Consider the following 22,618-nt stretch of genomic DNA (forward strand, 5'->3'; position numbering starts at 1 on the left):
ATTTCTAAATGCTAAAAAAATCTGAAAAAGGTTGCACATGTACGTCTCCATGTTATATGTGTGTGCATAAAGTTTTACGGAAAATTAACTTTTTTTGTAGCCTGTGCAAAAAAGACAAAAAATTGTATCTTGAAAGGCTGTTTAGAAGCACTAAAATTTTTCTTTTTTGTGAAGGCAAACCAAAAAGTCATTTTTTTCACAAAACTTTGTGCCGCCCACACACATTTGGCAACATGTATGCATGAAATTTTCTTTTATATTTTCTGACATTTTAAAACATGCTTAAAATGCATTTTTTTTTAAGTGGACGCAGATGCTCCTGCGTTCAGGACGTGTCCACTCATTATTATACCCGATATATGAGCTTATTGGATGTAATAACATCGTGTGAAGGAGGAGATAGTGTCACCACCGAACAAACGGTACGCCCGCATCGACGAGCCGGCATCGCCGCCACAGGCGTGGCAAGGCTGTGAAAGAGGAGATGCCCCTCATGTTCACGAAGGTGCATGGATGCCTCCTCCATTACCTTGGAGTCCGCGACAACGGTGGCTCCTCATCGTGGATGATCATATCTGCGAAGGAGAGGACGGCCAAGGAGGCGGCGTGGAGGGAATGGCGCGATACGGTGCACCGAGTGGCGTTCACAAAGTTTGAGCCACACATGCCAGGGTCCTCGTAGAGACCTAGGCCCGCGACCGGTCAGTGGCCACCATGGAGACGTTCGTGTGGAGAATGCTTCGCCTCGACGGGTTCTCTCCAAGATCGGGAAGGAATGCTTGCTCAGCGACACCTCTGGCGCCGCCGCCGGAAGGGCTAGGGTAGGGCTTCCGGGTTAGAGTTGGCGTTGACTGAAGTGGCCCTACGCACGACGCAAGAGGAAGCCAAGCGGCTCCTCCGTGATGCGAGGCGGCGGCTGTGCAGGGCTGTTGCGCCCTTCTGCCGCCGGATGGACCACTCCGGTGACGACAACGACACAAACGACGATTGAGGAGCCTCCGGCTAGCCCAGCTGGTTATACCATGTCATCATCTGCTACTAATTAGTATAGATTTTTTTTAGGTTTTATTAGTTGAACGGATGAAATATAATTAATATCAAACTTATGCCTATTTGCATGATTACAGAAAAAGCCTTCCGCCCCGCTTTATACATAAAGCAACAACCGCCAACAGACGGAATCGATACAAATGCCAACACACCACACGAGACCCACACTCACTCAGGACAAGATACATAGGTGCCAAAGGGCTACAACAACAACAACACACCCAAAGACTCGACATAGATTACAAGATAAGATAGAAAGCATCACTACGGAGCTGCCGGCGCTCTTCCGATGAGAAACCGTGAAGAGATGAAGTTGAGAATCGACGAGACCGTGCGCTTCAAGACGGAACCTTCAAGAAGGGAACAACACGGCAGAGCCGCCACCGTCTGATCCAAGGATCGGAATTTGATCTGGAGCACGATGAAGGGAGGGAGCAACCACAACGAAGACTTCAGGAAGAAGACGACACCCACATGCGCCGCATCCGTTGGTCTGGCCTCGACCAGACAGGATTTTCATCCCGATAAGCATGCTCCTCCTTCGACATCGGTGCGGTCATGCACATCGACCCAAGCCGAACACTGCCACAGACCATCGAAACGCCAGCTAGCACGCCACCCACGCATCCATGACCGCTAGTCGCCCGCACCCGAGCCATAGACTCAACCCACGAGTACCGCAGCTCCCACCACCCGAGCCGCCGCCCAAGAAACAAGACGCCCCGAAGGTCTTCCATGGCTGTGCAATGAATCGACTGGCAAGCTTTGACCACCGACAGAGTCGTCGGTGACCGGAGTGACCAAATCGATCGGGGAGCAACCAGGTCGGAGAAGAGGCAAGGTGGGTGGACTACGTCAACGCCCGGCACCCCTACCGGTGATGGGTGGCCTGACCGCATCGGCGCCACCCATGCCTCCCACCACCTCTCCAAACGTCACCCCTGACGCCCAACAAGGGCTCCCTGCCAAAATTAGACCTGGCCCAAACCGACCACCCACTCGAAGGCGCGAAGAGCCGGACCGGCCACCATCAATAACCATGGGGGAGATCCAGGAGCATCCACAGGAACCTCACGCAAACGAGACGATAGTAGAGACGCCCAGCCGCCGCCGCTGCGTCGCAACCCGTACACCATCCCTAAGCTTCCACCACACCGACAAACGCTGCCGCCGCGAACCGGCCCAGGCCACCACCATGGGCTCCCACCACGTTGTGGCAGCCCAAATCCACCGTGGGACCACCTCACCATCGGCAGCCGAAGCACCGGCAGCAGCGGCCTTATGCCGCCGCGGTCCCCTCCCAGCGCCATGACCACGCCGGGTCATCGCCAGCACCCGCGCCGCCTGCCATGGGAGAGCCGCCAGACCCAGATGGGTGCGCCCCCGCCTCCGCCACCACGGCAGCACCAAGCTGGCCACACCGCGCAGCCCTCCACGTCGGGGTAGCAGCCACCTGCGCTGCCGCGCCCCACGTAGCACGAAAGTCAGTATAAAGTTGAGACACTTATTTTAGGACGGAGGGAGTATGCCTGTTTTGGAGGCCGACGTTGGAGATGCCCTAAGGTTATACCTGATCTGTCACACACTGTTAATACTTGTTTTTTCGATAAAGGGTGGATTTTATTAACTCAAAATGGAGCATCAAGAAAATACAAACATGATGAGCACACACCCGGCCTCTGCATAGCTAGGATGCACACAGCTAACACCAACGCACGCACACAAAAACACGCCGACAAATACCAAAGTCATATAAGACCAAAGCTATGCATGTAGGCGAGGAAAAAGACTCCAAAGCGATTAGATCCTAGATCGACAAACTATAACAATGACCATATATGCACCGACCATGTCATGACATTACTCGGACGACGAGGTTCTTTAACAGCAACGCCTTCAAGAAGGGAGCAACACTCAAGTGCCACCGTCACCGGATCCAGCCACCCAAGGCTACAATATAGGTTTTCACCCTGAAGAATCAGTCCGAGCATTCTGAACAATGCCTTCAACAAGGTAACGATGTAAAAGCATCGCCATTGCCAGGTATACCCAACTCGGTTCAGACCTAGGCTTTCACCCCAGAGCTCAAGACCGGGTGCTCAAGTAGCACCACCATCGAAGTCATTCATGTGTTGTCGTCACCACTTTTCCAGAATCCCAGCAGCTACATGTGATGTGACCACCGCGGCCGCACAACCATCCCTCTGCATCAAGACTTCATCATAGTTTGTATCTCGCCGCCGAAGTCAACCACCAGATCTACGGAGACGAAGCTCTCAAAAAATCTTTTGATGGTGACCGCAATCCGCAGCGAGGCCGCCGCCATACCGGATCCAATTCCCGGTGACGCAATCAAAGCAGATCTGCCACACTGCGACCATTAGCCGCCGGCGCACTCAGCCAGGAACTCCGCCTAGCAGTGAAGACCCGACCATGCCACTGCACAGCAAGACTCCAGGCAGCCATGACCATGTGTAACCGGCCGCTTGGACGGCCGCCGAGCATCTGCATGCACGTGCACATCTTAAGCAGCCGTGTGGATGCATCTAGGCACCAGCCCCGTACTCCAGGCCATGGACTTCATTTAGACCGGAAGGCCAGAATCACGAGGTAGCCGCCAGATCGGGAGGCAAGCCATGGACAGATCAGAAAGCCAGCGGCCAGATCGGAAGTTGACCGCCAAGGGGAAGAACAGAAAGGAAAAAAAGAGGCCGGAGATGCCCCGCCGCCGCCGTCCGCCGGGCGGCGGGCGGCCGGCCTCCTCCGGCGGCGGCGTGGTGAACGGCGTTGCGCGGGAGGGCCTCCGAGGTGGCCATGCGGAGGACCGCCAAGGGGAAGTTAGGTAGGGAACAAATCTCACAACAACAAGGAACGACTTCTGAAATCACAAATTATAGGAGGAAGAAGGATTTAGGGAGAGAGGAGTCGCCCTTGCCAGGGTCCTTCGGTCCAGAATTCTGATCTACTCCCGGGTGGCTCTACCAAGGAAAATCAGCTGCTTCTAGTTACAACAATATCAATGGTACTACCTCCGTTTCATAACGTAAGACGCTTTTTGACACGCTTACAAGCAGGTCCCACTCTAGTATCGCACCTATTCCTTACCCGAGTACTACCCCTTGGAGGGGCCATGCGGTCTCAGTCTCACAGACTTGCGGGGCTCAACAGCTTGCTTCTGTAGTTCAGCCTGCATCCCTTCTCGCCTGAATAGCACTGTCATCCCTGTATTCAGTTTCGTCAGGCTCGTTCTCCTTCAGGCGTTGCTCTGCTTCGGCTCTGTTAGCTAGAGCATGCTCACTCATCTTCTCCCAGCGTCGTTGCATACGGGCTGACACACACACACACACTCGGGGAGAGAGGCTACTTCTGCGTGCAGAACTGGGAGATTCTCAAATCAAAAATGGCAGCTGGTAGTTCCGCCGGCACAAAGCAAGTAATGAATCCACGGTGCCGACAGAGCCCGCCATTCCTTAACCGCGCCCAAGGAAATAAATATCCAAAGCAACATGCATCCGGGTAGCAAAGCAAAGCAGGCTCGACATGGAGCATATATCCAGCCCGTAAGGATGTTCAAAAGAAGAAAGAAGTGGTTCAAGATCAGATACTCTGCCGCTGAAAGAAGCAAGGTATTACTCCACATGAATGAAGTATATAACGAGACCAAAAGCGAACGTACTCCTTTGCAAGCTACTACGTAATATATTATCATCCAAACAGCACGCACAGGCACCGCTTGTGCGATCAGGCTATCTATTCTCGAGACACATGCAGCAACACCATCCCAGGCAGCAGGAGCCACCAGGAGCAACTGTGTGAGGTAAATCTTAATCACCTCTTGTTTATTTGTCTACTTATAAGCAGAATTTGCAAGTGTTCCAATTGGGCTTTTCGTTGTTACGGAGTACTCCCTCCGTCCTTTGAAGAGTGGAAAGTCAAACATTTTTATGTTTGACCGTATTTACACATTAATACATCAACATTTATGACATCAAACTAGTAGCACTAGATTCATGATAAAGTATATTTTCATCATATACCCATTTGATTTCATAAATATTGATATATTTTTGCAAAAACTCGGTCAAACTATGAGATAGTTTGACCCTCCAACAAAGTTGGAAGTACACTTTTTAAAGGACGGAGGGAGTACTCTGCAATATAATATTCGTTGAAAGGATGGTATAGTCATTCTCATTCATTTATCTAAGATTCTAAGGTCAAACCAGTCGAGCATTATTTTACTGATGTGCAAACCAGTCGAGCGTGGTCATAGTGATGTGCATCTTTGCAATTGTATATAGACAATTGCCCCAACAAACAAATTGTATACTAATGTTCAAATTTGACAACCAGGTCAATACATATCATGGGTGGAAATTCTACCCAAGAGTGCTCCAATGATGAAATAGCTTTCTTCTCCAAACATGTGGGAGGGTTGTTGTTCCGTGTCAACACTCTCCTAGTGGCGAACACTATTTTGATGGGAGTCATAGCTGGGATAGGCTCCTACGGGCGTCGCTATCGCCACCATCCTTTGATCCGTTTCCTCTACCTAGGAGCCACCACCCTGTTCCTACCCATCCTCTCTTATCTCGTCTCCACCTTAGAAAATCCTTACACCTTCACCATTTACACAGAACAAGACCGAGTCGTAACAGCAACTTGTGAAGCGCCGACTACGTAGGCATGGTCATGTTGTGGATTGGTCTTGTTCAAATCATAGGTACCAATGCCACTGCAACAGTGGACGGTGATTCAAGAGAAGGTCGAAGCATGGCACCCCCTGCAGTGCAGCTTGTTCAAGCAATGTGGACCTCCTACCTTGCCTACATCGTTTTGGAATCAGGTCTACAACCATCTGGATATGTCAAATGGTCTCGAGATACTATGCTTAGTCAGGAGCTATATCTCTTATTGGGACTACCATATGCTCTTATCTTGGCCAAATTGCTTTTCAAGTACTATGCATGGTACAAGGCCACGCAATCATTAGCACTTGGACGCAATCCTCGTCTCATTGTTGGATACATGGAGCAACTACAATATGGAGCTCATCATGCTGAGCTAGCAAGTCACTATGTACCTCCTCCACTTATAGTCATGAGAGAGGGCACTGTTTTGGTAGAAAAACAACCTCATGGTTACAGCTTGACAGGGATGAACAATGATGGCTTAGTGACCATCGATCGAGTTTGGGAGTTGGATGACACAGTGCTTCCGGAGCCAGCAGCGCAGCACAAGGATTTGTGCCTTTCATTTGCATTGTTCAAGCTGTTGCGGTGTCGATTTGCAAGGTACACAGTCAGTGAGGCTGGGTTTATGAAAGTCGGCAACTTTATGCGGCATATGTTGCTTCAGGATAGTGATGATGAAAGGGTACTTGGGGTGATCGCCCATGAGCTTTCATTTCTTCATGATTATTATTATACATCCCTACCAGTCTCATATTCACAGAGTTTCCTTCCCATGTTGAGCGTATCTATTTCACTCTCAAGCATCGGCTACTGCTTATTTTTGATCATATTTTTGGTGGGTTCCACTCGTACAGTTCTGGTTCAAGGGTTTTATACTGAGCAGATTAGTTGTTCTCCTGTGCACTGCAATCAACCAGATCCGACTCAGAGGGGGAGTGTATATACTGAGGTTGATTTTGGAACAGTGTGGTTTGATGCCGTGGAAGTGTATATACTTGTTATGCTAGTTTTGCTGGTTGAAGCGAGGGAGATCGCTTCTTACATCTGCTCCAGTTGGGCCAAAGTGGCCCTGATCTGCGGCTACACAAGGAATACTTGTTGGCAAAAATCTCCGACGATTCGTAAATGTGTTGGCTATGTGCTACGCACCAGATGCAACCTCATCGAGCACTGGGTGGACGAGATGAACCAATGCTCCGTGCTGCTGCTCCACCAAAGGAGAAAGCCAGTGGCTCTTCTTCGGCGTCTCCTTCATCGGCCCGACGAGAAGAAGAAGGTGCCGAAAGCAGTGAAGACTGCCGTCGTCAGTGCGGTGAGAAGGTTCGATCCAAGAATAAGCAGGCTCCGAAGCAACAGCGTGACGCCTCTACAACTACGAGTCAACAACAACGAGCTTCTTTGGACATTCCAGGCACCCAAGGGAGTTGCTGATGCCATGCTCGTGTGTCACGTCGCCACAAGTATCCTTCAAGTGAGATCACGACGGAAAAACAAACCTCTCTCCAACCATGAGATTGCCGCTACTCATATATCGCAGTATTGCGCCTACCTGGTGGCCTACTGTCCCGAGCTACTCCCGGACGACGCCGCGTGGTGCAGGAGCCTGTACAAGGCCGTCAAGAAGGACGCCGCGCGCGTCCTCCGGGACGGCGGTGGTCGGGTGTCGACGGCAACGCCCGAAGTAGAGGATCAGCAGCTGCTCAAGCTGTTGAGCGAGCAGTCTAAGCACCGTGTGCTCAAGGATGGCGCGGAGCTCGGGCGGCTGCTGGCGGAGCTGCCGGCAGGAGAAGAGGTGGCATGGAAGACCCTCGCCGAATTCTGGTCGGACACACTCGTCTCCGTCGCCGCTGCTTGCGACAACATCGACGACCACGCAGAGGCCGTCGCCCGGGGCGGGGAGCTGGTAACGCTCCTCTGGGCGCTGCTCGCCCATGTCGGGAGCGTCGACGACGACACCGCCGATGCCGCTGCAACTTATGGTGCTCCTGATGCTGTTTAATCGTGTTATGTTATGCAGTAGTATTTGCTCTTCATTTCATTTGGTTGGTACTACCTTGCAAGCTGTTGCGTGTAATGCTCTTTCTAGTGTTCAGAAAGAGTCCGTTAATTATTGCTATTGTGACTGTCATCTCACCAGGATGAGCAGTATTCAAAGTCTCACTGGAATTTTTTTTGTCACCTCCTAATTCGTCGATGACTCGTTTGTTTTTGCTCCTCATCCCGCTTGTTGCTAACTTTGCACCGGAATGAAATGATAAAGTGTGTGTTGTGTGAAGGTAAACTACTGATGTAAGCTTTTTATACATGTGAACTTTTTTACAAACTTGTCATACGCGGCCTAGAAGAATACTGACAGTTATGCTACAAATACACCTTGGTACTCCCGTCGTCCGAAAAAACTTGTCACAATCTTGTCTCTCAAATGGATGTATCTAACAATAACTTGATGCTAGATACATCCATTTGAGGGACAACCTTTTTCGGACAGAAAGAGTACGTATTAGCTCAGTATGCTGCAGAATAGAATTGGCAAGATCCTGTTTTAGTAGACAATAAGGTAGAAGAGAGGCTTATTGCAACGTTTCACATGGATTGCAGGGTCCAATGTCCAGTGCTCTGGCCGCAGGTTTCTTCACTCTCTGCAACTTCCGTCAAGGAAAGGAACTTCTCTCTCTTTATTTTTGTATATACAACAACACAAAAATCGGCGATCTACATAAAGAGCATATCTCGTTCCTAACTCGTAAAAACTAGTTAGGGCAGATGTACTACATCGCAATCGATATGTTTTTTTTTAGAATCACTCAACTGATAGTTTTTTTAGGAACACTCAACTCATTTGTATAGCAACACATATCGGGTGATCACCACGCTAGGTCAGAAATGCGCCGAGGCCCAGCTATGCAAAGAGAGAGTGAGAGATGCAACAAGCGGTGGTTTTACACTGGTTTTAGAAGCGGTTTTCTTGTTTTCTAGTGGTTTCTTTTTCGTCTTTCCTTTTACTTTTTATCTTTTTCAATTTCATAAACATTTTGAAATTTTGTGAACATTTATAAATTTATGTAAAAATCAAATTCATGAACATTTTCCAAATTTGTGAATTTTTTATAATTCACAAACAGTTTTTCAAATTCGTAACACTTATTAAACTCACGAATACTTCGTGAATTCACGAACATTTTTTAAGTTTGCATATGTTTTCGCAAATTGATGAACAATTTTCAAAATTCGGGATAACTTTTTTAAGACTTTCAATTGTTTTCTTGAAATTTGTGTAAAAAAATCATATTCATGATTTTTTTAAATAAGAATTAAACTACCAAAACTGACAAATGAAGTGAAAAAATCGGGAAAAATAATCAGGTATGCGCTTGCTCAGAATTCTATGGTGTCTACATATTTTTCAGTTACTCCATCGTTAAAATTTATAGTGCATCTTATTAACTTTTTTATGTTTCTTGATATTATAGTTTTGTTTTAAGAGTTTGGACGCAGTTGTTCTAATCCCGGGCTAACATGGGCTTGGGTGAACAGTAAAATCAAAAATAATTAAAAATTTCTGAATTTTTTTGCGTAAAACTTTAACAAATGTTTGATAGCTTGCAAAAAAATTCATAACCATATGACATTGGTATAAAATGTGGCAAAAAAATCGATGCTCCAAAATCTTATTTTCAAACGCATTTTGGAGCATCAATTTGTTTTTTTTTGCCACATTTTACATGAATGTCATCTGACGATGAAATTTTGCAGGTTATCAGAACATTTGTCAAAGTTCCATACAAAAAAAACTTGGAATTTTTTTAATTTTTTTATTGTTCACCTGAGCTCATGTGAGCTTGTGATTAGAACATCATTTTCGGTTTTAAGAAATAGAGTCACAACAAGCCAATACATGCAACAGTACTTATGACCAACGGCTCCATGAGCCAATGCATGAAACATAAACAATCCAACATAATTGCTCCGTCCTAGGTATGTGAGTTTAAACTAAAAATCACTATAATTTGGCAAGGAGAAAATATGTTGATCTATTGGAACAAAACTAAATTTTTTCGAGTAAAAAAAGTTTCAAACGAAAAATGAGCATAAAATGGTACACATCAAAGCCAATGAGAAAAAATATGGCATGCGGCTGTTTGTTTTCCTAGTCTACATCGTTGGTCCATGAACAATGGAAATGGCCCATGATGTTTTTGGGTCGAGTTGGAATGGAGTAGAAACGGGCTAACTCTTTTGTTTGTCCTTTCTTTGTGAGGGACGAAAGCTTACCTTAAAGTAAACAAAATCATAGTTTTAAACCTGACCGGACTGGTGGTTTGACCAGAAAAAACTGGAATCACCGTCTTGTATGGTTTTTTATGGTGTGTTGCTCTTTACTAGTCTGTCTATTTTGTGTGTAAACTCTAGATTTCATTTATAAAAGACAAGTCACTACCAAAACATTAACATTGTGCGTAATTGGATTACATAGAGCAGCCTTAGTTCGGCAATAGGCTAAAGAGTGAGCTTCACTACGAGTGTACATGCAAGTGTGTTGAGGAGTTGAATAGATAGCATCTTAAGCTTATCTATGGGCATTCCTATTTCTTTCTCTTTTGATTGTGTAATCCCAATTGTCAACCCCTTCAGTTCTCAAAAGGAGCCTCTCTAAACTTGGTATGATACTCCAATGTCCCGGCTTTTCTTTTGGTTTTCTGGTCGATGCCACCATGGCAAGAGTTTCCTTATATGCCGAGTAATTTGCATGTTGATGAAGCCAGAGCTTGGAGGCAACCATGGACGCAAGATCCAAAGCAAGAGCTCATGCCTAAACAGAGAGTTTCCATGAGTGAGTGCCTGCACAAGAAGTTGTTGAGTGTTCAAGATGACGAAGTGCACACATGAAGACCCAAGTCTTGCAATCTTGGTAGAACTTGCAGGAGGAGAAATGGCAGAGCTTTGCGTGTTCCATGGCCCTTGTAGGATCCTTGCCCTATCATTAGAATACACGATTTTATAAGGAGGGTCTTCCCTCAGCAAGTCTTTCAGGTTGCTTGTTTGGTTCTTCAATTGCTATGCATTTGCTCCATGTATGACCCACAAAGAATTTTTATGCTTGGATGGTTTATGTATTTCCAAAGCATCCAACCTTAATAATAAACTCTAGAGTACACTCTTGATAACAAGTGCAGAGGAATCGATCCATCGTATCTGGAATGGTTGTACATCCTTGTTGAAGAAGTCCATCAACCCTTAGACATAAAATAGAAAAAAAATCTTTGCATATTGAAAAGAGAAGGAAATATGTATGTCATCTTCCATTTGGCTACATCTTTTCCAATGAACATCATTGTGTTTTGAACGGGTCATGCCTCCAGTTGTAATAACCTTCCTTAAGAGACTCGAAACAAGTTTGGCCCTGGGTGATTCCTTAAAACTACATTGGCAGCCAAATTTGTGCTTGCACTTTTAGGCTGCCAAAGTGGTGTTCTTGGCGATTCCTTAAAACTACATTGGCAGCCGGATTTATGCTTGCACTTCTAGGCTGCCAAAGTAACGGTCTTGGTGATTCCTTAAAACTACATTGGCAGCTGGATTTGTGCAAGCCAGAGAGAAGTCAAAGTTTGATAAACACTTCCCGATGAATAAATAACATTGGGTGGATGTTTCGAAACAACTATGTCATCATGATTAATCAAAAAAGATAGGAATAGAAGAAAATTACTATTAGCCCGATAAAACGAGATGGAAATGAGACAAGTTCCAAGATTTTCAATTGGGAAGCCAAAGGTTCCAAGTGGTGTTAGGATACGAGTAATTTGATCTTGGATGTTAAGATGACTACGAATGTGTTCACAAAAAGGACACCACATGGTATACTAAATATTAGAGTTGTCGTCAGCAATTTGGATAGTGCAATTAGCACTAGATTTATCTTTAGTATTCAAGATTGAAATGTCGTAAGCAGGAGGACGGTTCCCTTTCGCTTGTAGAAAGAACTATCATGAAAACATTTAGCCTTGAGAACTCAAGAAATCGTACTTCCATATTTCATATAAATTATCTAGGTGGAGGACATGAGAAGGCTTTTATTTTGTACAAATAGACCTTTAATTCCCAGTCCTCCTTCTATCTCAGGCCTGCAAGTATTAGACCAAACAAATGGGCCTTTTTGAGTTATCATACTACATTCCTGTCCACTAGAATTTTCGTATAATTGTTTTCTTCTGAGTACTACACTTCTTAGAAAATAGGAAATAAACGAATGAAGGAGCCACACACGCAACCAGAGATGTAAACAAAGCGGAAACTTCCCATCTATTATCAGAAATTGTAGAAATGAAGTACAATTATGAAATGCAAATTTCCAAAAAGGAAAAACGGTAATGAAAAACTTTCTCACATAAACGTAAATAAATGGAATTGCATTTTCTGGTGGAAATCCTGCAAAAATGGAATTTAATTATCCGTACATACAACATTGCCCGATAAAAATCAAAATTGTATAGCCCACTTCAGCCCAGCACGTACTTATATTTATCATTGTCCCTCTAACTACACACCTCCACCATCTAGGCCTACTCACCGGCACACCTTGTTGCTACTTTTTTTTTTTGAAAGTTTATTGCTACTTTGTTGTTGGGTCATAATTGAACAAGTACGTTGGTTTGGTTATGTTTTTCTGTACGACTTAAGGGTTTTCTTTGTTCCGACATATTTTTTATTTTGTAACCATGTCCGCGTCGTATTTGCTCTATACTCCTTCTGTATCAAAATATAAGATGCCTTTTGACACTATGATAGTGTCAGAAAATGTCTTATATTTTGAGACGGTGGGAGTATTTACTTTCATCAGTTTTTAATTTTGTACTTTTTTAGTGTTTCTCCATCTGTTTTGCTTTTCCCTAAAAAATTACAAAAAAAAAAGTGATAACACTTTGATTTTGCTCTATTTTCATCCCTACACCTAGTAACCCGTGTAACGAATTTGCCTTGACCTCTCGGCAACCAAACTCATGGCAACTGTGAAGGAACGAGCACACCTTAAAAAACACAATGCTGCTATGAAAAAATATTCCCTCCATCCCATAATATAGTGCATATTGATTTTTGTGAACGTCAAAATTTAATCAAGTTTGTAGAGAAAATTATTTATATTTATAATATCAAGTAGCTTGGAGGTTTTCTATCAATAGTAACCACATAACCTGTTTGAAATTTTGATGGATTAGAACTTCCCAAAAATCATGGAAAATAGTGTAAGACTAAGACTGTAATGTAAGATGTTCTAGCAGAGCGATTGGAAAGATACAACTTTATGTGCCTGGACAAAAAGCAAATGGTTGTGTTCATATATACTCACTCTGTCCCAAGATAGGTGTCACTGCTCACCGACACTTATTTTGGGACCGAGGGAGTATGTCGCAGTGAGCTAAAATGTTTGTAAGTTTTGCCGATGGCACATAAACTCAGATTAGAAACTTCTACACCGTTAATACACGCTATAGGAAAAAAAAATAGGATGAATCTAATGATGCTGATTTGGTATTCTAGATGTCAATAAAATAATAACGCTAATATCGGGCGATCGATCGCCAGCGGAGCTGGTCCTGGCGATCGAATCGTTCGCCCGGTCCCTCCTTTCCCATCGAACGTTTTAGTTCGCTACCAGAAGGATCACCCTGTGAAAGTTTATGTCGATCGAGCCCAGCCAGCGTACCATATACTGGGCCAGAAAAGCAGCCTGTGTGTCTTCTGGATTAAAAAAATGCCATGAACAAAACAATGCCTGTGAACACAAAATAAAAAATGCCATGATAAAAAAGGTGCCATCTCTTAATAAACAAAAAAATACATCTAAAAAACCAAAAATGTCATCTCTTAAATAATAAAAATGCCACCTCATAAATAAAAAATATCGTCTCTTAATAATAATGAATGCTATCTCTTAAGATAAAAATGTCGTCTCTTTATATAAAAATGTCATCTCCTAAAATAAAAAATGACATCTCTTAGTAAACAAAAAATGTCATCTCTTAATAGAAAAATATCATCTTCTAAAAAAATGGCATCTCTTAATAAACACAAAATGCCATCACTTAATATAAAAATTCCATCTCTTAATAAACAAGAAATGCCATCTCTTAATTAAAAAATGTCATCTCTTAAGAAAATATCAACTCTCAATATAATAACGCCATCATGGTTAAACAGTCATGCTAATTTTTCTAGAAAAATGTCATCAGGGTTAATCTGCCATGTTTTCATGTAACATATTTCGCAAAAAAAAAGTTAAAACTGCCGTGGCAAATTTTCCGGAAAAAAAGCCATGTGGCAAAAAAAAGAGGGCTTGGGATTCAAAGTTTCAAACCAGGTCTACCATGTGGAAAAAATGCAATGTCGCAAAAGAAATGAGGGCTTGGAATTCAAACCAGGTCTACCATGTGCAAAACTCGCACTGCTGCCAGTGTGTTGCACGGGTTTGATTTTAAAAGTAAAGCGTTCGCTGGGTTTTATGGTATATAGCGACCTAGTTCAAAATTTGACATGGCAACGACCCTGCTCTGAGATCTGTGCGGCCAGATCTATCGGTAGTAAGGGGGGTCGCCCGCATCAGCCTCCTAGCTGGCGGCGCCTGTTATGATTTCCGTACAAATCCAAACAAAATAGCCATGGGCAGAGGGACTATATTCAAACTTTAAGAACACAGATCAGTGCCATGAAAGAGGGAGAAGTGGAGAACCCCTCTACCGCTACACAGAACTCGTTGTGGAAAACGAAGAGGTAAATATAATTGCTACATCGACTCTTGGGCCAAAGGCCGCCGAGCTATCCGTCGTTTGAGCTCCAAAAAACGTCCGGTGACCTTCCCACGGCTCCGTCCGTATTTATCCAAGACGACACACTCAATACGCGCTCGCCCGTTCACCTCCTCGACAATGTCCATGTCGACTGGAGTAGAACCGACGATCGACGTGAAGGTTTTCGTGGACAAGGAGAGGAACAGGGTGCTCTTCGCGGAGTCCGGCAAGGAGTTCGTCGACGTTCTCTTCGGCTTCCTCACGCTGCCCCTCGGCACCGTCGTCCGCCTCCTCGGCGGGCAGTCTCAGGTGGGATGCCTGGACGAGCTGTACGGGAGCGTCGAGGGGCTCTCCACCGACCTGTTCAGGACCGAGGCATGCAAGGCGATGCTGCTCAGGCCCATCAACGCCGCAGCGAAGCAGTGCTGCCAGTTGAAGGTCAGAGTCGACGACACCAAGCACAGGGAGGTTTACGTCTGCGGTGACACGAGCTGCAGCGTCACTGCTTTCAGCTCCGTCCCCGGCGTCGTCTGCCGTTGCGGCAAGGTCATGGCGAAGCTAGCCGGGGAGAGGCCGATGAATGGTCGTAATGCCGCTGCTGCTGGTGCTCCTGAGGATGGCGGTTTTGTCAAAGGAGGCATGAAGTTCATCGTCACCGACGATCTCAGAGTTGCACCGGCCTCAACTTCTCTCATGCTGACCCTTTTGGACGAGTTTCAAGTGCCAGATCCATCCAGTCTTGAGCAGAGGATTCTCCGGTTCAGTTCTGACAAGGTTTTTCTCTCTCAAGTTCTCAACTATTACCTCTGTACATTAATATAAAACGTTTTTGTAGTTCAACATTACTGTACAGAGGGAGTAACTTTTTAGTTTGAGCATTATGCCGAATCATGCAACATACACTATTTAACTGATATGATACATCTGCTACAGATAATTGACCTGCTCAGGAGGTCATTAACGTCGCAGAACCCGTTAACTGATCACTATCTTGACGTCGCTGTCGCGCCTGATGATTCAGTAGTGGATATGCTTCCTGAGTACTTGCATCCTAAAGAAGAAGATACTGAGGCTGAGCACTCACTAGTTAATGCCAGCCTAAGGGTTCTCCAGACAAAGAACAACTCCAAGGTGTTGTACGCCGAAGTTAACGGCGATTTTGTGGATCTTCTCCTCGGATTACTGACCATACCTCTAGGATCCATAGTGAAAAGATACGGGAAATCGGCATCGAAAGGATGTTTTGACAATCTTTACACTAGCATAGATGGAAGTGCTCAAGGATGCTTGAGGCCAGAATGCCAGAACTTGCTATTGTCCCCAATGTTGGCGCCCTTCTTTGGCTGTGGCGCTAGCACGATGCTTCAAGTGCAAGAACTAGCTCCAGATAATCAAGAGATCAATGCTTGTTTGAAGTGTATCAAGGATCGTGGTTTTGCGAATCTTCCAACTGTCATGGGAAATTTTGGTACAAAAAAAGTTATCATCAATATTGCAACGTAAGTGTAAAAACCACGAACCTCTGTGAGCTGGATGCAAAGTCGCCAAAGGGAGGATCTGACAACGGAGGAGCATATGTAAAGCACGGACCTCAGAAATTCATTGTGACTGATGATCTGCATGTTCTTCCTCTGTCCTTAGCAAGCACTCTGCAAGTTGTTATTGAAGCCAAACTTCAGAGAAAGGACCTTGTAGAGAAAGAAGTCGCCCTTACAAAACCCCAGGTTGTTATTTCTGTCAAAATATACACATTTTGCCTCACAGATCATAAAACTCACTAGCCTTTGATTGACCAGCTCTAGGTGTTGCTAATTTTTGAACAGGTTATGGAACTACTCAAAGCTGCCCTGGTGACTCGCAGAGCTCTTAGCACCGTGCTTCTGCCCGCCAAGATCAACAAGAAGCTGCATTACCACAGCTTCGGTCTATATTAGCAGCTCCTAGCAACGTTGCTGCTTAGCGGCACTAATATGCAGTATTACTCTTAATTTGGTTAACCTGTTGTGGGTGCGTAATGGTTGGTCTTTTGGGTTCTCAGAATAGCCAAACTGTTGCTATTGTGATTGTTATCTCAGTAGGGTGGTCTGTATTCATAGTTCACTTGGATTTCCTTGCTTGACTAAGCAACTTGTGGCTTTTGAGAAGCGAGGCTTCTAGGGTGCAAGGCATTTTTTTGCTGATTGTTTACTGCATTGCTCATAACGTCTAAAAAAATACCGGTTCTCTACTACATCCTTCATCAGTTTATTGTATTTCTTGGTCAGCTATGAAGGATTAAAGGAGCCGAATATGGCGCTGACGATTGATCTTGGGAGCTCCCAGATCGAACAAATCGTTCCTTGGGGACCGATCTTTCGAGTAAACGAAATTGTTTCCTTTTTTTTAGAAACACATATAACACCTTCAATTACAATTATAGGTACATTGATTTGGATCTAAGATCTAAGAAAATACAAAGTAACTCCTATGACTAAGAATTACAATGAAATCGTTTGAAAACACCTTCTTCGCGGTATCAATCTTTGCTAGAAGAAATAATACAAAGACTTCGGCAAAGAGGCAGCAATTGGACTGGAGCAACGATGTTGTCACTCTTTCATACGCACGAACATTACCAATAATGATTTTTGAAAGCACCTTGATCCAAAAAGATGGGAAGCATTGCTTTGATCAGCTTCCACCGCGACCCCCAAACATCACTATATATAGGCCCCTGAAAAAGAAAGCCCAGTTTTTGATGTTACTAATACAAAAAGGCTTAAAACTAGTACTCGGACATGACTTTAAAATAGCTAAAATTAAATACCAATGATTATATAGTAAAACTCCCATCAAATTTAGCATGGATCTGATGAAAAATGGCTTCAAAACTGTATTTGCAAAAAAAGCACTTAAAATAGGGAAAACAAAATCTAAAAAAAATCATGCATGAAAATTTATAAATTGTCATTCTAACCTAAGTTGCCATTTTGTTTCATGATATGATCCAAAAAATCAAAAGATGGAAAAGGTTTTAAAAGAGTGTCATGATAACAAAATTGCCATAGTGTGTTTAAATTTTCTATGGTGCTCAAAAAATGAAATGTGCCATGGAGCAAAATATAAAATTTGGCATGCTATGAAAAACTGGGAATACATTGCCATCATCCAAAAATAAAGGAAAATAAATTTGTCGTGATAGAGAATAGAAAACAAGATATCATGGATTGTTAGTAAAAATTTTCATGATTGAAACAAAACTTGTCATGGTCCAAATAATAAATTAGGCATCATATTTAAAAGCAAATGTTACCATGGTCCATGAAAAAGAAAAAAATTGATGGCCCAACAGGAAAAGTCATGGCAATTTGCATCTATACATTCTGGCAAAAATGTGGATTAAATTTGCAAGGTATTTTTACTATATTAATGAAGACACAAAAAAGGTAAGATTGCGATCATGTTGCGGAACACAAAAAGCGTAACATATACTATTGTTTAATAATAACTGCCATGAGAGATGAAAGTAAATTTACCATGATCCATTAAAAGCAAAAATTGCAATGAGTGATGAAAGTAAATTTGCTATGACAATACTGGCCATGGAAAATAAAAGGTAAATTTGTCAAGGGGACCCCCTCTCCCCCTCCTATTCATCATTGTCATTGATCCGCTACGACATTTCCACAAGACATGGCTTGCTGCACAAGATAAGAGGTATGGAGCCTCTTGCAGTATTTCTCTCTATGTCAACAATGTGGTGGTTTTCTTGGGGGCCATAAAGAAAGATAGAAAAAATTTCTTGCATTTTGAGGCTATTTTGGTGAGGTGACAGGATTGGAAACCAACTTCCAAAAAAGGTCTTTTGTTCCCATTCGATGTTCAAACTGTAACCTCGAGGGCATCCTCCACAAACTTGTGGCTCGTGTTTCCCTATCAATTTGGCAACTCAAGAGGGCCGACCTTCAATTCCTAAAAGACAAAGTGGCTGCCAAGCTTGTCCCTTGGGACAACCAAAATGTTACCACCACTGGCCGGGGCACCCTTGTCAAAGCGGTACTCACCTCGTAAGTGATCTACCATGGAACACCCCTCATTATTCCACCGCCCGTTATCCAGAGCATCAATAAGATTTAGAGGGCCTTTTTTCGGCAGGGACCGACAAGGTTACAAGAGCCAAGTGCAAAGTTAATTGGGCCACCGTCTGCTGGTTGAAGGATCTTGGAGACTTTGGGGTACTTCACCTCAAGAATTCCGTGTGTGTTTTGCGCTTGCATTGGCTATGGTACGAATGGAAAGAGCATACCAAGCTTTGGGTGGGGATGGGAAACCCATGTGATAAGTTGGATTCGATCTCTTCTACGCATATGTTGCCATGACCATCCGAAACGATGATCGCGTCCCCTTTTTGGACTCCCCTTGGCAATAAACCAATGGACTTCACACCCATAGTTTACATGGCCTCTTCACGAAAAAAAATTGGAAAGTGAAAGAAGCATTGATGGAGAACGCTTGGATTACAAAGATCATCCTTACGAAATTCACTTCCATTGAGCATTTTGGGGAATTTGTGAAACACTGGACGTGCCTTCATGAGGTCCAACTAAGGGAGATGAGCAGGATAACACTATTTGGAATCACACGGTGAGTGGTCACTACTCTTCGGCTTCGGCCTATAAAACACAATTCATTGGGTGAACTAGCACAACCCTCCGGTGCACCATTTGGGCTCCTTGGGCTCTTCCTAAAGCAAAATCCTTTGCTTGGCTCGCTACCAAAGACCGTATTTGCACGTCTAGTCGATTAGCCAGACGTGGTTGCCAAAACTCTGGCTTATGTCCGCTTTGCCAACAAGTGCAAGAAAGTGGTGCGCGTCTTTTCGTCAAATGCCGCTTCCTTGTCCGGATTTGGAACTTGATCAGAGAATGTTTGGGGCTCCATGCTATTGACACATCATCTTGGATGGCGGAGCACTCGCTCAAGTAATGGTAGAGCAACATGTCAAGCGACAACATTCCCAATAGGAGTACTGATGCCTCCCTCACCATGCTCGTTGGATGGTCTATTTGGAATGAGAAGAACGTGCTGGTATTGGGCGACAAATCAACCCCACCTCTGATCATCTTCAACGGCATCAATAGGGAAGTGAGACTTTGGGTTATTGCGGTTGAAATTTTTTGAGTCGTATCATAGTGGTAGACTAATGGTTTCATGCAATAAGGGTTGTGTAACTATCTTCTCCTCTCTTGAGTTATGAATGAGACAAAGTTTATGGTCCGTTTCGAGCCCCAAAAAAAAGAACTACCTTTTCCTCTCTTGAGTTAAAGGAGGATGAGGATAAGTCTGTTTGAGAGAAAGATGACGGTAGCCCGGGAGAGGATGGCGACACCATGCGACACGCCTGACGTGCGATGGCACGTCTCCTTCGTCGCCGATCTGCAGTCGCGGTCTCTCTCGTTCCACGACGGCGTACTGGTGCTGCGGCGAGAGGCCCTCAGGATCGTCCTGATCGATGGGCGCGGGGTTACGGTCGACGCACGGTTCCTACGTGCGGGGGAGCACATCGACATTGGTGACGTCATCTCGCTGCCATGTCACTTCGCGAAGATTCGGGAGCGGTTACCGGCGACGTGGTCGTCGTCAGCAACAGCGGCGTGCGGTCCGGTTCATGGCGCAGTTCACGGGAGAAGTGCGGTTCACCGGGCGAGTGAGCCGAACCGTGACGAGGCAGACTTGAGCCCCACCCACTGCCCGCCAATGGCGGATGGGCGGCGTGTGAGCACCGACTGCCAGGAGGGCCCCAGCTGCGCCCCGGGCGTGGAATTTTCTTGGGCGTGCGAGGCGGGGGGAACCACATCTCCTCCCCACCCCACCACAGCGAGCGCACGAGACACACATCTCGCCCCGCTCTTCGAGCACCTGTGGGGGAGAGCTAGGGTTTGTCCTCAGATCCACTCCCCGAGCGATTCCTTCGGCTGGTGGCGCGGCAAGGTCGACGGCGATGGGCGCTCCTTCGCTCAAGTTGTTGCGGCGGAGCGGGCGGGAGGCTCGTCAAGCGCGGCGATGGGAGATCGAGGTGGAGGAAGATCCGGAGGATGGCACGACAACACGGCGTGAGGCGGCTTCAATGGCGGGCACAAGGCACCGCTACCAAATCAAACTCGCAATATGGTTTGGCAGCGACCAGATCCACCACCGGCAGCGTCTGGGGCCCCGAGATCTGGAGGAGGTGAAGTCGGGGACAGATGGGAGGCGGCTGCGAGCGTGATGAGCGGGGCGGCCAAGGAGACGGTGGTGACCACCAAAACGGCGCCGCCACCCCCACCATCTGCACCAACGTCGAACACCAGCGAACTCTGCATCAACTGCAACCTCCCAGGTCACTTCGCTCCTCGCTGCCCTACTATTCGGTGTGAAAAATGCAACAAATTAGGTCATATGGCTCAATTGTGTCAGACTTTGAGGCCCTGGGAATGTGTTCCATCGTTGTGTGGATTTCAATCTCCGGGACAAGGCTTTTTCTATATCCCTGATCTGTGTGCATCTAGGCAAAATTCTGAAAAAACAAACAATGTGATGATTACTGTTGTGGAAGGATGTGCCTCAGTAAAAGAGATAGAACAAGAATTTAATGCCATTTTTGCCCGAAAACCTGGAAAGAAAAAATGGCGTTGCACGGCTCGTTCTATTAGCCCTACTCAGTTTGTCATGCGCTTTCCAAATGCTAGCGAAGTGGAGAGAGCTTGCTGCTATGGGAAGCGTATGCCTCTGAAGGAGGGAGCTATTGTGGTTTGCATTACTCCTTGGTCTGCTTTGACAGGGGCCAAAGGGGTCATGGAAAAAGCATGGGTGAAGATTCGTAACATTCCTATTGAAAAAAGATGTGCTGAACATATTGCATATGTCGGAGGGCTGGTGGGGATAACATTGGAAGTGGATGAGGCCACGATCCACAAACCTGAATATGCTAGAGCCTTGCTGGGGTGCATGGAGGTGAGGAAAATACCTCCCTCAGCTGAAGGAATGTTGGGTGAGCAATATTATGACTTCTTTTACGAAGTTGAAAAAATTGTGACAGTGGGAGCAGATAAGAGCCAATCTTCTATTGCTGTAGACAGTAGCACATCCCCTTCTTTCCCCAAGAAAGCAAGGATAGACTTATTTCCTTCCTCTTCTGTTGGGCAAGGAGAAACTAGTGCATCTGTGGTTGGTAATTACTCATCCCAAAATTATGAAAAAGGGACGCAGCGACTTGCTGCTGTTGCTGAAAGTGAAGAAGAGGAGGACAGTGAGGAGGGAAACCACACTGAATTGCTGATTGAAACCATGACTAGAGAGCATGAAGATGGGGAAAAAATAACTATGGTTCTCAGACTGGCAATACATCCTATGGGGAAAATTTTGAGGTGCTGGAGGTGGAGAAAACGGGTGGGTCTCCCACTTCTGAGAGCAATAATCAGAAAGGTGCGTGGGGGATTATTACTCCTATTCCTCCCTCACCATTATACCTCTGTCATGATGAAAATACTCACGGGAGCATGTTTCCTTCCTTGTCAGACTATGTGGTTTGGCCCTCCCTACCTCATATTGTGCCCCTTGAAGAGGGTTCCACAGAAGAGGGAGAGAAATGCAGCACTTATACTAGCGAATCTCCATCGGGGTCCCCTATCCATGATTCTATGTTTCATGAGGAAAAAGCTCCACGCAGGCAAATGCAGAAATTGGGGAGAGTGGAGGAAGTGGCCATCAACAGAAAGAAGCGAAACGTTGAAGGTATGAAAATACCCAACTCTAAAAACCAATTCTCTGCTCTATCTGACAATGCCATTATTTTACGCACTACTCTTATGGGGGTTAAAATCTCTGATGATGATTTCTCTACTATAGATGTTCTTCGTGAACTAGAGCATTCTAGAAGTCTTTTAAATGATAAAAACAATGATGCAAAAAAAAACTAGTATCACTATTAATGATGGTTTGGGTAATGATATCCCTTTACCCTTAACCTGGGATGATGATAATAGTAGTGTAGAGGAACCATTTATTCTTGTTCAATCAAAACAAAGGAAAAGGAGAGAGAAACGCAGACGATCGGGTGTTATTGTATCCCCC

At 45.1% G+C, this 22,618-nt stretch overlaps 2 protein-coding genes across 2 annotated transcripts; both read left to right on the plus strand.

Annotated features, from left to right (window-relative positions):
- The first annotated feature begins 4,744 nt into the window (after positions 1-4,744).
- Positions 4,745-7,910, plus strand: LOC125539240. Its single transcript, XM_048702646.1, has 2 exons — positions 4,745-4,867; positions 5,404-7,910. The coding sequence occupies exon 2, from the start codon at positions 5,737-5,739 to the stop codon at positions 7,741-7,743; it is 2,007 nt and encodes a 668-aa protein (XP_048558603.1). The 5' UTR covers positions 4,745-4,867; positions 5,404-5,736; the 3' UTR covers positions 7,744-7,910.
- A 6,755-nt stretch (positions 7,911-14,665) lies between these two features.
- On the plus strand, positions 14,666-16,461 carry LOC125533136. Its single transcript, XM_048696896.1, has 5 exons — positions 14,666-15,068; positions 15,162-15,301; positions 15,461-15,995; positions 16,169-16,251; positions 16,351-16,461. The coding sequence occupies exons 1-5, from the start codon at positions 14,666-14,668 to the stop codon at positions 16,459-16,461; spliced, it is 1,272 nt and encodes a 423-aa protein (XP_048552853.1).
- Positions 16,462-22,618: the final 6,157 nt, after the last annotated feature.

Source organism: Triticum urartu, chromosome 1 (genome assembly GCF_003073215.2).
Source record: "Triticum urartu cultivar G1812 chromosome 1, Tu2.1, whole genome shotgun sequence".
NCBI classification, from domain to species: Eukaryota; Viridiplantae; Streptophyta; class Magnoliopsida; order Poales; family Poaceae; genus Triticum; species Triticum urartu.

What these genes read in the sequence shown, in the direction of transcription:
- LOC125533136 (XM_048696896.1), top strand. Translation starts at nt 14,666, where the DNA reads ATGTCCATGTCGACTGGAGTAGAACCGACGATCGACGTGAAGGTTTTC. An exon ending in TCCGGTTCAGTTCTGACAAG is followed by an intron (nt 15,302 to 15,460) that starts GTTTTTCTCTCT and finishes CATCTGCTACAG; the next exon opens with ATAATTGACCTGCTCAGGAG. An exon ending in AACTGTCATGGGAAATTTTG is followed by an intron (nt 15,996 to 16,168) that starts GTACAAAAAAAG and finishes CTCTGTCCTTAG; the next exon opens with CAAGCACTCTGCAAGTTGTT.
- LOC125539240 (XM_048702646.1), top strand. Translation starts at nt 5,737, where the DNA reads ATGGTCATGTTGTGGATTGGTCTTGTTCAAATCATAGGTACCAATGCC.